General features: G+C 49.6%; 7 protein-coding genes across 7 annotated transcripts; 4 read left to right on the top strand and 3 right to left on the bottom strand.

The window, feature by feature from the left end:
- Positions 1–832: 832 nt before the first annotated feature.
- An14g02110 (uncharacterized protein) lies at positions 833–1,222 on the bottom strand (the record flags this gene model as incomplete). The annotated part of the gene is made up of 2 exons (XM_059744107.1): positions 833–1,065; positions 1,177–1,222. The coding sequence occupies 2 exons, from the start codon at positions 1,220–1,222 to the stop codon at positions 833–835; spliced, it is 279 nt and encodes a 92-aa protein (XP_059602277.1).
- A 1,841-nt stretch (positions 1,223–3,063) lies between these two features.
- Positions 3,064–3,930, top strand: An14g02100 (uncharacterized protein; the record flags this gene model as incomplete). The annotated part of the gene is made up of 1 exon (XM_001400799.3): positions 3,064–3,930. One exon carries the CDS (start codon positions 3,064–3,066, stop codon positions 3,928–3,930), a length of 867 nt encoding a protein of 288 aa, XP_001400836.1.
- Positions 3,931–5,557: 1,627 nt separating this feature from the next.
- Positions 5,558–6,207, top strand: An14g02090 (hypothetical protein; the record flags this gene model as incomplete). The annotated part of the gene is made up of 3 exons (XM_001400798.3): positions 5,558–5,831; positions 5,890–5,973; positions 6,041–6,207. The coding sequence occupies 3 exons, from the start codon at positions 5,558–5,560 to the stop codon at positions 6,205–6,207; spliced, it is 525 nt and encodes a 174-aa protein (XP_001400835.1).
- A 666-nt stretch (positions 6,208–6,873) lies between these two features.
- Positions 6,874–8,316, bottom strand: An14g02080 (uncharacterized protein; the record flags this gene model as incomplete). The annotated part of the gene is made up of 1 exon (XM_059744106.1): positions 6,874–8,316. One exon carries the CDS (start codon positions 8,314–8,316, stop codon positions 6,874–6,876), a length of 1,443 nt encoding a protein of 480 aa, XP_059602276.1.
- Positions 8,317–9,876: 1,560 nt separating this feature from the next.
- Positions 9,877–11,632, top strand: An14g02070 (uncharacterized protein; the record flags this gene model as incomplete). Its single annotated transcript, XM_059744105.1, has 8 exons — positions 9,877–10,112; positions 10,204–10,240; positions 10,297–10,302; positions 10,561–10,715; positions 10,762–10,855; positions 10,900–10,959; positions 11,007–11,243; positions 11,306–11,632. 8 exons carry the CDS (start codon positions 9,877–9,879, stop codon positions 11,630–11,632), a joined length of 1,152 nt encoding a protein of 383 aa, XP_059602275.1.
- A 202-nt stretch (positions 11,633–11,834) lies between these two features.
- An14g02060 (uncharacterized protein) lies at positions 11,835–13,554 on the bottom strand (the record flags this gene model as incomplete). The annotated part of the gene is made up of 3 exons (XM_001400795.3): positions 11,835–12,001; positions 12,241–12,284; positions 12,374–13,554. 3 exons carry the CDS (start codon positions 13,552–13,554, stop codon positions 11,835–11,837), a joined length of 1,392 nt encoding a protein of 463 aa, XP_001400832.3.
- Positions 13,555–14,172: 618 nt separating this feature from the next.
- Positions 14,173–14,483, top strand: An14g02050 (uncharacterized protein; the record flags this gene model as incomplete). The annotated part of the gene is made up of 1 exon (XM_059744104.1): positions 14,173–14,483. A coding segment is annotated over one exon (311 nt), but the record flags the coding sequence as incomplete, so codon positions are not given.
- Between the last annotated feature and the right edge of the window lie 63 nt (positions 14,484–14,546).

The raw sequence follows: 14,546 nt of genomic DNA, 5'->3' as shown, positions 1-14,546 counted from the left end.
ATAAAAGGATTAAGGGTAGAGCGGGAAAGCAAAGAAAACTCATAGAGATGAACAAGGCCTCTTTCTGATGTATTCCCTTTTAGGAGCTGGGCTTCCTCAAGCGTGCCCGGCTTGGGGGAGGAGGTGGGATAGTATGTAACCTGCTAGGAGCCAATTAGCACTAATAGATTTTAATATTGGGTAAAGGTGTAGTATCATCCGTCGTGATTGGAGAAATCAACGTCTGAAATTAGCTATATACAGTGTCGCTAAAATGACAATATGAAAAGTGGAATTAGGAAATGAGAACAAACAACTCTGAAGCGTGATGGAAACGCCATAGAAAGAAGACAAAAGCCGTTGAAGCGGTGCGATTGGTGGGAGACTCAGTTATGGTTTCCAAAAATGACGATCATCAGCTTCGAAATCAAGATTCTCTCAACCGCATACTGCGCCGACCAAAATAAGCAGGCAGGATCACTAGTGACGGGAAAATCTACCCAGAGGAGGCTCTGCCACCAGGAATAGAACACATCCTGATACTTGGATGAATGTAGCCTTTTCGCTTCTAACTTTCCGAACTAAGCGATCATTTTTAAAGTTTTTCATTCAACTAAAGTCAAACGTTAACTCAATCCTACTTTTGGTGCGGGAACCCACTTTTTGAGAACAATCTACCAACAAGTGGAAACTATTCTTTTGTGGGTATGATCATCTCTTATGAGACGCTGGATGCCACAACTAATATGAAAGAACCTTATGAGTAGAAGAGCCAAAAAAACTGCTGGGCGATGAGGGCTTTTGAGAGCCAATAGCAGATCATGGTACGACGGTGCTTTAATTGTCTCTTACCTTATACTATGACTACAGCCGTTAATGCAGTGTGATTATGCGAATCATGTAGCAATGACCAGCATTGCGTGACAGCCAGCACGTCTGATGAATCGCTCCCTTGCGGGAGATTGAATGCTGCTGTATCCTGCAATCGGGCCGTCTGGGGCCACTGTGCAGGGGCGCAGGCCTTTTTTCCCTGATGCTTGTCCACCACAAACGAATGTGTTGAGTAATAAACCTGTTCCAAGTAGACTGAAATATTGTTAATATACGTATTCAAAGATAAATTTAGTTAAGCTGACCGTAATCTAGACTTGGAATGCTACCTTGTGCAACCTTCAGCGATAGGAGCGCCGATCGTACCTGATATCAGCCATCCAAGTTGTCCAGGGTGAGACATTGCCATCATCATGAGGCAAACGCCTTACGCCGGACTGTCCCAGATCTCTCAACAGCACTTTTGAGAAACGAAATGCACCAAAACTACCGTGGCTATCTACTGGCGTCTCAGATCTCGTGCTACATACCAGTGAGCCGGAGCCTCGGACCCGGTTCTCTTCAGCTGGCGCGGGATAAAAGTGTTTGTCAACGAGGTTTGTCATAGGTCAATGCTAGGGTGGTAAACGAGATTTGAGGTAGCAGTAGCTAAGCCAAGTACTTTGCCACTCTGTTCCCGGAAGGGGGATCGGGCAGATGCGATGTCGTTTTATTGGACAGGGATGCCGCACAGGGATGGATGTGAGTCCAAGCTCTTCTTGTTCACATCTTGATTCCGAGGCTAGAAGATCAGATTCCATTTGGGACAGATTGAGCGAAAGGATAGGACAGATGAGCTTCCATTGTGCGGGCATATTCTCCGGCACAAATCCTATTATAGTTATGACAGCCATTGAGAGGCGCAATTCAAGAAATGGAATAGGACACTGTCTGTGGGAATTGACCCATCTATCAGCACGAACTGGGGAGCTCAGCACATGCCAGGCATTAGAGTCGACTAGCTAGCTCAGCTCATTAGAAAGTGCGCCACTAGTCTCGAGGCTTTTATGGTGTGTAACCAACAATGCGTCTGTAGTTGGCGAAGACTAGCTGCAGTCTACTCATAGTCTGCTACTTGAATTGCCACGGAGTTAGTGCCGAGCGTCAGAAGGGAGACAAGGGATATCACCACACGTCTTTAACTCCTGCCTGAAATTTGGCACTACTGGTGCAAGATGTCCGTGCAAATTTAGAAGCAGTCATTGATTTAAGAAAGTAATATCACGGCGTCGCATCAAATGGTCTAGATGAGCCATGGCCGATAGAATTGAGGCGTGGTGAATGCGGGCGTACTGGGGCATTGTGGTGAGGTGAAGAGGACTCGAAAATGAGACTAAGTGGTGCGGGGTAGAGGAGGGTGGGCCTCCGCTTAGCGTCCGGAGGGTAGCACTCGGTTGGCCGTTTAGTTAGTGACCTCTCCAACAGTTCATCTTCGCTCCCTTCCACTAGGCCTCCAATGTCTCACTTTCTCCCCGCGGACCCTGACCTTCCGATGCGCTACTCTGCTCTTCTCCCTGTGCAGTTGGCGACCTGCATTAGCTAACTTCCACACACGAACAAATGAGAATCCGGGGGCGGGCCGGGTGTAGAGCCCATCGTGGCGCCACCACGCTCTGGTCCTCCTACCAGCGAAGTCAAATTGATTGCTTCTCGCGATGATTACTTTGTTGCGCTGGTCAGGTGCTACCTACTACTACCTTCTCTCCGATTCTATCTAATACTATCGCTGTATTGCAACAGAGTGCCAGCAATGACAATATTCGGGTCAAGATGTGCCAGAAAACCAGGGACTAGGAACCCTCAAGGTTCCGGCCACGCTAAAAGGGGAAAATGAGCATCGGCCCTGCAATCAAACGCATTGGCCCAGAACAATCAATCCCGTGACGATCACCATAGCACTTTTCAGGAACGAGCCAATTCTTGTATCATGGACCAGGCTCGACGTCTCGGTTCGAGGACGCTAATTAGGTCGACCCCAGAATTGCAGGGAAACTTTCCCCTGGCCCACATTCTCGCCTCGGCCGTAGTTCCCTTCCATGTGAGCTGTAACCTGTCCATGGTGTATATAAAGACGCTCACCCACGGTCACTAAGTGTAGGAATACAGCAGAGTCAATCTCAGCCTCAAGCACTCGTTCAGTTCTCCAGCTTTGTTTTTAATAACATACCTACCACTCTTAATATCTATTCAACTACCGTCGTTATCACCGTCACGATGAAGTTCACCGCTGCCTTGTTCACTCTGTTGGCCACCAGTGTCATGGCCAACCCCACCAAGGTTGCTCGCGAGCCTACCCTCGTCGAGCGTGACGCTGCCTCCATCACGAGCGTCCTCTCCGACATTAACACCCAGGTGCAGGCTCTTGATTCGGCCATCAACTCTTACTCTGGAGGCGACCCCTCCAAGGTTGAGTCCGCCTCTTCCTCTTTGGTCTCGGAGATCAACTCTGGTGTCTCCACTGTCAACGGAGGCTCTGAGCTCAGCGCCACCGATGCTCTCACTATCACTGGCCCCGTTCAGGACCTCACCAAGGAGGTGCAGACCACCATTGATGATCTGATTTCGAAGAAATCCGACTTCGTGTCTGCCGGCGCCGGTGCCACTGTCTACTCCCAGCTGCAGAAGCAGTATACTGCTTCCAAGAACCTGGCCGATGCCATCACCTCCAAGGTCCCGTCCTCTCTGTCTAGCATCGCCAGCTCCTTGTCTTCCGGTATCACCGACGCCATTCAGAAGGGTGTCGATGCCTACAAGGACGTGGCTACCTCTTCCGCTAGCTCCTCCTCTGAGGCCTCCAGTGCTACCTCCGCTGCCTCTACTGCCGATGCCACTACCGATGCCACTACTGCTGCCACCACTGCTGCCTCCACCACTGAGAGCTCTGCTGCTTCCACCAGCTCCAGCCCCGTCATCCCCAGCTCTCCCAACAGCTCTGCTTCTGCTTCCGCCACTCCCAGCAGCTCTGCCTCCGCTTCTGCCTCTGCCTCTCCCTCCCTTTACACCGGTGCTGCCAACGTGGAGCGCTTCAGCTACACCCTGGGTGGTGCTGCTGTTGCTGCTGCCATTGCCATCGCTGTCTAAGTGGGAGACTTTTTGATGGACTGAGTGAGTCCTGCGACGAATGAATGAGGTGAACGGTTAAGGTCCACAACACTCCCTTTACTGCTTCAACAAGGCAATGGACTTGCCGAATGTATATCTTACTACTGCCTTTGAGGCTTAGAACCTGTACCAGATCTGAGGCCTGAATATTGTTGTTATTTTGTTTCTTGTCATTTGTTGCTATAGCTATAATACAGTGTATTCTGGCGACGCTTGTGTCTAAAAGCAGTAATATTAATCCAGAGTAGCATTCAGAATCCAGTCCATTCTCTACTACTTCCTGTGTAATGGCTCAATGAACATTAGTTTTCCTGTTCCCATAATACTGTCACAGCCCGAAGGATCGATGTTCGGGTTTGCAGGCATCCGAATCAGAAAGCCGGTCAACGCATCGCCCTTACAGGATCACATGTAACATCGTTGATCAGTCACCGTTGCTCCCTAACCGCGATCTAATGCAGGAGACCAGGAAAAGTCCCGCGAATGCAGCCTGTTCGCAACACATGCCCGTTTTGGGCATCGCGGTTAGTTATGCCTTCTGCATTGTAACAGTGCTCGGAAACTTAATTTCCGGGCTAGTAGCGAACCCTTAGTAGTCTTAACTAGCTGAAGACCTCCTGCATGCACATATTCTATTACGTTATGCTAAAGCCCAGTCCGTGCAACAAGGGTTGGGTTTGTGACTTGCGTATAGACGCATGGCAACTGTGATAAGAGTGAAAGGGTAAACCACCTCGGCATATTGATAAAGTGACTTTGATATGCAAATTGCTAGTTTCTGGTTTCGGAATGTGCTTTAAAAATGAATGTAGTCGATCGCATCCAAGCTGATGATCATTCATGTGCCATATTCGTTTGTAAGTTTTTAGTCCTAATGTAAATATATATTTTTTCTTTTTCGGCCCTTTAACTGTGATTAGTACTTAGTGAGTTACGATTCTGCCGTCTAAAATGTTTATGCTTCGCCTCTACAGTGTAGTACGTGTAGCTCAAAATTATCAGGGAGCTCGAAAGCAACATACATAGTACCTTTAAGGTACTCTAACACCACGCAGAAGCTTTGGCAAGGCGTTGCAGAGAGGTACTAGTATAGCTATGATGGGTCTCAGCTCGGCACGCCATAGCCATCATACCAAATTCAGTCTAGACGTTCCGCATTATCCGTCGTGTTTTCCACCAGACTTCTTTCGGTTAGCATGTCCGCTTGGATGCCCAGTTATCACCCACTCACATCGGCCTTTTGATGTCGGAGTCCGCACGGAGTGAGGGCACACCAACAGTACCTTTGGCCACTAAACAACCTAATGGAAGCGCTCTCCTTTTCCCCACTTCAGTTCATTCGATATCGGGACACATGTCCGCAGAAGCAAAAAGCGCCAGGATTTATCCACACTAGACATGCCCCGACCACCGACTGGCTAACCCGAAGGACGGCGCTTAGCAAAGCGTGACCATGCCTCGATAGAAGAAGGGCGCTTATCCTTAACACACGGCCCCGTGATAAGGCTAGCGGTTATATTAACCTGAGAACAACCTCGATTTCAGGCAGCAACATCACCCCACAGACTCTCCTCTTTTTATTTCGCGTTCTCCTTGATCCAACATCATGGCTCGAAAATTCCCCGTTGACTCTGCTGGCCCAGATATCGTCCGCGACTACATCATTCAAACCCTCATCAGAAAGCATGAAGCCACGCCAGAATACGCAGAGAAACTGGCTACTTGCTGGCAGTTAGGCCGGGTCCGGGAGCTCCGCTCCGCAACGCTGAAGCACCTGCAAGACGACTTTGGTAATGATGTTGGCTTGTGTATCTATCGCGCCATTCGGGAGGATATGCTTGAAGACTGGCAGGAAACGACAGCAGCAGCAGTCACTATTTGTTCGTTGCGCCTCGCTCATCCATAGCTGTGGTCATTGAAATTAACAGTTTCGTTCAGGGTCTGTGTCTACCGCGACGATGATTCATCTGGTGGTTGTTGGGTTGTTCATCCTACCTGAATTGGGACTCATGCAACCTTGTGGTATGTTATCTTTCTGATCAAAAATATTCAGATGGCCCACAGAGCTGACTGTCATTCCTGCTCGTAGAACGTATCCGCGTGGCAAAGTCGCCTGCGTCGTGGCTGCTGTTCGGCTTCGCCTACCTCAACTATCACTATCAGAGACAGGATATTGAAGAGCCGGGCCATATATCACTCGCAGGTCCTATAGGGCTTTTGAGTATAAGCGTGGGCCTGTATCTGTTTTCCGTGTAGAGTATATGCCTTGCAGTTATTTAGTTTATGGTGACCGCTTCAAGGATGTTGAGGAGACCAATGGGGATCCTAGGTGACAATATGCGGTGGCGCGCAATGCATTTTCGAAGAGCAATGTTTAGCATCACCGTCTCTAACATACCCACCCACCAGCATTTAATATAGTGCATTCGAGATACCACAGCCGGAATGATACTGCATACCTTGACATGGTGCCTTGATATGAAGAATTGTTTGTGGATTTCGGTCCTGTCACTTCAAGGCAAATATACTACGGAAAGGAGAATGACCTACCGTGCCATTCTGAGCTCTCAGTTATCTCTGGCTTTGGCCCCCAAGCACCTCACTCCGGATTGTCACGCCGCTTAATGAAGAAGCAGGTCTTGTTCTGCCGCTCATACGTCTCACCCCAAATATATGAGTCTCTCGCCTGGCTTTGACTTACGAAGCCTTGTCAGCAACATTGTCAATCTACAGTTCACAATCCATTAGCATGACTTGCTGTAATTGTCATGTAGGTATTCAATTTCTTCTGGGCGTTAAAGTGAAAGTGCCGTCAGGGTGGATGACGACCTCATAAACCCCAGGTATATTGCTCCTTATTGGCTGGTAAGTTTGTACTCCAGAGTCTGAAAACGGGAAATAGCCATTACATCACATTTCGAACTACAGAAAAGGATTACGTGCATCTTCTCCCCACGGACCAATACCTGGACCTTTGAACAGTTTCCCTCCCTTCCAGACGTGGGTAACTGCCTTCGGCTCCTGAAAGACTTTGATGTCCTCCAATGGATTCTCCTCCAACGCAATCACATCTGCCTCATACCCCTCGCGAAGCTGACCCGTCAACGGTGCTTGTGGACCAACTGACAGGGGAGCGTTCGCAGTTGCGGCTTTGATGGCCTCCAACGGCGTCATACCTCCTCTCTCGACGGCAAACTGCAACTCAAGTGCGGTAGGACCACCGGGGGCGGTATCCGTTCCCAACGCAATGGTAACACCCGCCTTAATAGCTCCCTGATAAGCTTTCAAATGCGAATCGGCAAGGGCCTGCAACTTGGCCCACGACTCTTTCACCAACCCCTCTCCATTACTAGCCAGAAAGATTTCAATAACCGAGCGTGTGGCCACATACAAAATTCCCTTCTCTTTCATGAGCTCCCAGACCTCCTCGTCAGCATAAGACACATGCTCCAGACTCTTGCAGCCTGCTTTGATAGCAGCCATAATCCCCGCCTTGCCATGCACATGTGCAGAAACGATCCGGTTCTGTCGAGCCGCCTCTTCCACTATCACCTTCAGTTCTTCTGGAGAGAACTGTGCAAAGTTGGGATTATCGTCTCGCGACATGACACCCCCAGAGGCCATCACTTTGATAACCTTTGCACCGCGACGGATCTGCAACCTCACTGCTCGTCGGACCTCCTCTACGCCATCGGCGATACATAGCGGCCCTGCCCCCCAGTACCCAGGGCGTGGGTTCATTACTCCATAACTCCCCAGTACTTCGCCTGCTGGAAGAGCGAAGATATCGCCGTGTCCAGCTGTCTGACTGAGTGCAGCGCCAGACGAGTACACGTTTGGACCAACGATAGTGCCATCATTGATCGCCTTTGCGACCTCGCACCCGTATCCGGCTAGGTCGCGGTAGGATGTATACCCATTCTGCAATGCTTCCCAGCAACCACGGGCTAGTCGAGCACCTGATGATGCTGGATGAGTGGCCAGACCAGATGTATAATCGTTGTAATAATCGTCATCCCCGCCAAAATGCATGTGGCAATCCCACAAACCAGGCATGAGCACGGGGACACGATGAGTAGACTGCGTGGACCGGAGGTATTTCTTAGGGATGTCGGCTTCGGATCCAACGAACGCGATGATCTTATCGCTGATGACTAGGGCAGCATTGCGCAGAGGTTCTCCGTCGCCAGGGATTAATAGTCCGGCATATATTATAGTGACCTTGGCCTCGTCTGTTGATGCGATCACGAGAGGTCTTCTTTGAAGATTCAGTGAAACAGGATTAGGACGGACGCAGTATGTTGTGCCCAATGGCGACATGGGCGATTGCACCATAGGTGTAGCTGAAGCAATTCGGCGGACCATGATGATGAATGTAACAAGGGCCTTCGTCAATAGGAGCAGAAAAACTGGGGAAGCTGCCAAATATCAACCCCAGAGGGGTTGGGACAAATGGCTGTCAGCAGGTGTTTGTCATATCCCGGAGTCCGTCGGGGCCATCACAATCCTGCCTTTGCTATCGTTATCAGTTGATAGTATGTGAGATTTTAGCCGGTAAGCTAGACCAACTCGGGTGTCGAGGCCTAAGCCACATTATCCCGCCTGAGACGGCGTAAGGTTTAATCCCTATTCTCTCCCCTATGCAGAGCTGAGTGTGATTAGCGCTCAGTTGCCATTAAGCGCTTATGGTGCTGAGTAGCTGACTCATGATTCTCCCTACGTGGTGACGAGTCGAATCGGCTGATGAGGCTTGCAATGGCCTGAAAACAGTCGTGAACAAGCAGGCGATCGATCTGCTCAACTGCTAGGCCTTTCTACCGCGTGCTTCATTGCGGTTCTCTTCTGTAACAAGCTACCTTGCTTGGGTAATATCCTGTCTGTCGGAGCTAAATGTATCGGATGCTCTGACGCCCACCAACCATCTCGGCATTTCAAGCCATCGCATGTCTGCGCATGATGAAGCGGTGTACGTCACGTAAGCCAACACACATACAGAATCATTATAACAAACACTGACCATGGTACTAGTAGGATCGGTGTCGCTTGTGATGCGGCTATACATACCAATTGTATACAATAGGAATGTCCTTCCTCAATAGTGGAAATAGCTGTTACCGCTCAATTGTTCTCGAGCATCGATGCTGCATCGAACTGTGACAGTGAGCTTTCTTCCAGAGAAGCTAGAAAGGTCACTGAATGTGCCTGACCTTCCAGGAATGGCAGGTCTCGGAATGAGATTGAGCTTTTCCTCGCAAAAACATCGAGTAAAATTCTCGAACGTTTACCTTCTGACAATTCTCTCCTATGGCTCACTTGAACAGTGGCGAGGGACTGTCGTCGCTTAGTATGCTATTGAGGTGCATTTTCAGTGATATTACCCACAATTCCGTCGGGTCGGACATCACAAGAAAAATGAAAAGATCATCCGCTGTTTGTTTGGCCCCTGGAAATGATTCCCGCCGTTCCATTGTTTTGGGGGAGTGTCTCTTCAGCCTGCCTTCCGCCTTCGGCCTCCAACTTTATTTGTCTCAGCCATCATGCGAACCACGCGGATGGGAATGCGCTCATGGAGTCTTAAACGTGTTCACAGCTTTCAGCTACCAGGTCAACCTGCATAAAACCTTATAATTTAACTCACAGAATCATCCAAGCTAACTAGCATTGCACGAACAAATCTGTGGCAAGCTTTTGGCACCACGAACGGATCGATCGATCTCACTCTCCTGATCGACGAGGAACGGTGGATCCGAAGCCGATCATTGCTCTCCTCGTAAGTTTATTGTCCTGAGGGAGCGCACTATGCTAAATAGCAGAAGCAAATCCCACGCAAGGAAATTGTCATTTCCCACCGCGTACTTAAGACGGAGCAGGCCCCTCTTCCCGACAGACTCGCGTGTCACACAACCTGAACGGTCCAATCGAAAGATGCGGCTCTCTCCAATCTACGCGCTATCATGGGCTCTTCAGGCCTCAGCTACCATTCTGCAGAATGGTCAGGTCCGAGAAGATCCATACCCTGGCCAGGCTAAGGCTATTTCGTTGGATGATGGCTCTTGGCGAACATATCAGCCGGATGCGTCGGAGATCGCGTACAAGGGAAGATGGGATAGTAAATATGTTTCTTGTGAGCCATCCCGTGCTGATTACATCATTTGGGTCTTGTGTGTGGTGCTAACTGTCTGATTCTCAAGGGTGGTCGTATGTCTCAATCGGTTTCCTCTGGATGTGATGACGTCGCACTAACAGGTACAGACTTCCGGGTATCAAACTTGGGTTTACGGGCGAGCAGGTATGATAGCGTTGGTCATATGAGATACTGGGACGCCGTCAACTGACATGACATAGCTTGCTGTAAGCTTCGGCCCACAGACGAGTGAAGGCGTCCTTTTGGCTTATCGGTAAGGCATTCAAGCAGGTATACCAGCTCCCCTTTCTGACTTTTTAGAATCGATGGTCTGGACTGGCAATTTTCCAATGTGACTGCGAACTCAACATATCAATTTGCTGGGTCGTGGACCCCGGGGTTGGATTTGTCCAAGAACAACACATTTGAAATGAGAGGCAAGTGCAGTTCTCCATCAATTGAAACTCATACTGACAGTTATCTAGTCACAAACTGGGGCTATGGATAAGTTCATCGATCCATCATCGAGGTGTCTACTGACCTTTCGCACAGTTCAATTGGCTGGTGTCTCGGTCGCTTCGGATTCGCAGCTTGTCACGGTCCCTCAATACAACAAGACTGTGGAAATCATCGGTGATTCGTACGTTCCTTTCTCTCCTCACCAGTCCCACAACTAACAACTTTAGCTTCGCATCGGGACAATATGGTACTTACGAAGGACTTTCCTCATGGGCATACAACTACGCCGCTGGGTTAGGCGACGTCGAATACTCGATCACCGTATGTTTCTGTTGTACTTTGCATTCGCCATCTAACCATGACAGGCATACCCCGGTATCTGCTTGACGGATGAACAATGCTACGCGGACAAGGCGCGCGGGATGGTCAGTTTTCCCTAGATCGCGCAGACGCAAGCATCTAACCTGCTCAGACACACCAATGGTTCTACGCCTCCGATGCAGGTGTGCGTGCGAATGCCACCTACGGAAACCAACCCGAGAAGTGGGATTTCAGTGCCCATCGAGCGGCAGATCTCGTCATCATTGACCTGGGTACCAACGACCACCGAGCCGTAAATGACATTCCCGGCTCGACCTTCTATGACAGCTACGTCGAGCTCGTGACCAGCGTGCATGAAACATGGCCAGACGCGCAGATAGTTATCATGGTATGTACCCCCTTCCCCGCCCCCCAAGCCGAGCGAGAGACAATCGCTGAGACCATATCCAGTCCCTTTGGGGCAACTTCACCCGGTCAGGCGACACCTACGTCCAATCCCCCTTCTACGTCTCTGAGATCCAGCGCGTGGCCGAGCATTTCCAGGACGACGGATTCGTGTATTACTTCGACACCAAGGGCGTCCTCCAGCACAACGACATCGACCCTCAAGAGCACCCGACCGACGTCGGCCACATCAAAGTCGCCAGCCACTTGATGCAATGGACCAAGCTCAAACTCGGATGGGAATTTGGAGCCACAGGACCCGAAGTCCAGCACGACACGCTGTACTGGAACAACGAGGATAGTTATCGGCGATCCTTCACCGGCAGCTACTGAACTACGCGTCTGCATCCATCATATACATAATGATATACAATAGACAGATCAATATTACTAGAATGTGGGATAGCGACTACATGCTGAGACACAGCAAGAAGAATCCTCCTCGCTCTAGGTTTGCAACAACATGAGTGAATCGCATGTCCGCTTGTTATCGGTATTAAGAGGCATACAGCAGACGACACTCGCTCAAGGATGATTAGGGCCTCAGAGGGACTTGTCGTGGCTGGGGTTTAATACCACTTTTTGCTTGCATGGAGAAATCACTTCGTGCATACATTAAGCAAGAAGATGATAACCCAGGAATTCGGTAATTGTTAATGTTGTCGTAAATATGAGGTTGTCGAGAGTCGCGTCCTGTCGCGCCTGCATACATTATAGCAGACGCCGAACGGTGCGACAAGCAGCGACGATACATCAAAGGGAAGAAAGGAAGGGAGGGGGGGTAAGAGTTTATATCTAACCGCTTGTGGGCAGACTAAACCGCTTTCAGTTAGTGTAGGTTACAACCGAAGAATGGGCTTGGCGGGAGGCTGGGGGGTGTGATTGGTTGGTTGGTTGAGGTTGCCGGTGGGAGAGATGCTACATGCACTACGGAGTCGTACCTGTATGAGATGGAATCGTCATTGATAGTTGTAAAGTATATTGCCTATTTACATTTTAATATCATGGTAGGTAGAAATATATATACATATATATGATTATAGTAGTCTCGACCCCTCCACGGCCCTCGCATACCGATCACATGTCGCCGAGAAAAACATGTTTCCTGCTACAGCGATGATCATTGCTCGCGCGTGTTTCAGTTGCACCTCGTTCACATTCATACTGCTACTCGTGAGCAGTCGAGTATACTCCTCATCCATCTGTCTCTCTAAATCCCGCAGCATAAATCGGATCATCATTTTCGCCGAGGAGTCAGAAACGCCCATGAGATCCTGCACGACTCGGACTGCATTGAGACCTGCATCTCCGCTGGCTACTTCCTTGGCATAGGAGTACAGATCGTTTGTAAGGAGCAAATGCTTCGCGCAGAGGGACTTCAAGTAGCTGACGCTTTGAAGATCTGTCGGCGAGGAAGATGAACAAGGAGTAGTGATAGAAAACTCCACGCAACGGAGAATAAGCGTCGCTCCGAAATCCTCTAATCCGTAGGCGATATACTCATCCAGCGAATTGAAATGTGTTGGACCCTGCTGGTGATTCCGGGACGTAGAGCCCCATGATAGAATGTCTTCGACCAGAATAGCCCCGTTGATGGGGTCTGCAGCGAGGATCTCCTCTGAGAGGATGTCGAATGCTTTGTGAGGTGTTGGGCTATTCCTTTCGATAGGGATCAAGACATTGTTGTCGCTGACATTCCCCGCATCCACTGCATCGTCGTGCAAAAAGGCTAGAACGAAGGTTCTGGACAGAAGTTTGATTCTGGCTAGACCGCAGAGTGGGATGAGGTTGATTGCATAGGATACCACTGCGTCTGTCACGGCGGTGAGGTATTTATCTCCCTTCGGGTTGTTATTGGATGCAAAGAGGGTCTGTAAGAAATCGCTTGCCGCGTCTTCTGCTTCGCGCCAGTATTGGGATTGGAGAGCGCATGGGAGTGAGGTTGGCCAAGGGACTTTTAGATCTTGTGGGTTTAGGCGTATAGAATGTTGGTACTCTGAAGTTTGCGTAAGGTTTGGCGAGTGTAGAAATGAGAATGTTTGGGGTATTGGATCAGACTGGTTTGCTGGTGTGGCTGGGTCAAATGCGTAAGAGATGGGACGCGGATAGTAAATTGGGTTGGAGTCGCCCAGTTGGAGTGTTTGGGTGAGTCTGCGACATTGGGGTGTATTCGATGAGAGTATCCGTAGGAGGGAGACTGGTCTCAATAGCCGAGGATGGCAGAGGAATGCCCGACTCGTGGACAATATGGACATGATTGATGCCTGTTGGTGTTCAGAGACGTTGCAAGGGGGATCGGCGGGGGCACGCGTTGAGGCGTGAAACCGCGGGGCGCTCGCTATTCCTCACAACCCGGCAATGAACGGCACGTATCCGTATACATTAGAAAAGACTGCTTCGATTCATTTCAGGATTCTATTCCTGAAGAGGGTCGACCCGACGTAAGAGTTGATGTGCGCCCGTTCAGATTTTTCCATTTATCAAAGTTTTCACATCGCCACTTACTCGGCGAAAAGAGGCTTTGGATGGGAACTGGAGAGAGAACCAGAGTACGAGATTTTACTATATCTTAACTTATATCATGGACAGTACAGTGATGGGTTAGAAATCGTTTAAAAATTAAAATAGCAAAAGTTGTGGAGTTCAATGGAGTGTCCCTGGATGTGCCGGGGATTGTCTCCACCAACTGCAGATCGCAGCGTATTCGTTTTCAATTTCCCATAAAGGATATCCATGACCAAGGTACCGTCGGCAAGCATCACAACTGCCTGGAAATTCATTCGTCATTGCGTTCTATCAAATAATATTTAAGATCCTGCATTCGTCCGGATAATCCAGAATGAATCAACAAAGCCCTTACCATCGTGACAATGATGCTCCCAAAGCTCGCGTCACTCATCGCCCTCCCAGCATTGGCTGCGGCCAACTGCAAAACCGCCCCTGGTGATGCAGCTTGGCCTTCAATCGAGGAGTGGTCGGCTCTGAACCAGTCCATTGGCGGGTCTCTCATTCGAACTTCTCCTGCTGCCTCTTCCTGTTATGCAGGAAATCCACTAAGTTCGCCGTACAACTGCTCCTCGGTGAAGGATCACTGGTCCTACGCAGCCTACCATGCCGCATGGCCTGAAAGCAACGACTACTCCATCTACAACAACAATTCCTGCGTACCCCCAGGTGTCTCTGGGTACACCAAAGACAAGGGATGCAGTATAGGCGGAATGCCCCAATACATCGTCAATGCCACTAC

The sequence above is a fragment of the Aspergillus niger genome (genome assembly GCF_000002855.4).
Source record: "Aspergillus niger supercontig An14".
Lineage (NCBI taxonomy): Eukaryota > Fungi > Ascomycota > Eurotiomycetes > Eurotiales > Aspergillaceae > Aspergillus > Aspergillus niger.
The sequence above is the reverse complement of the archived record's forward strand: the minus strand, read 5'-3'. Positions and strand labels throughout refer to the sequence as shown.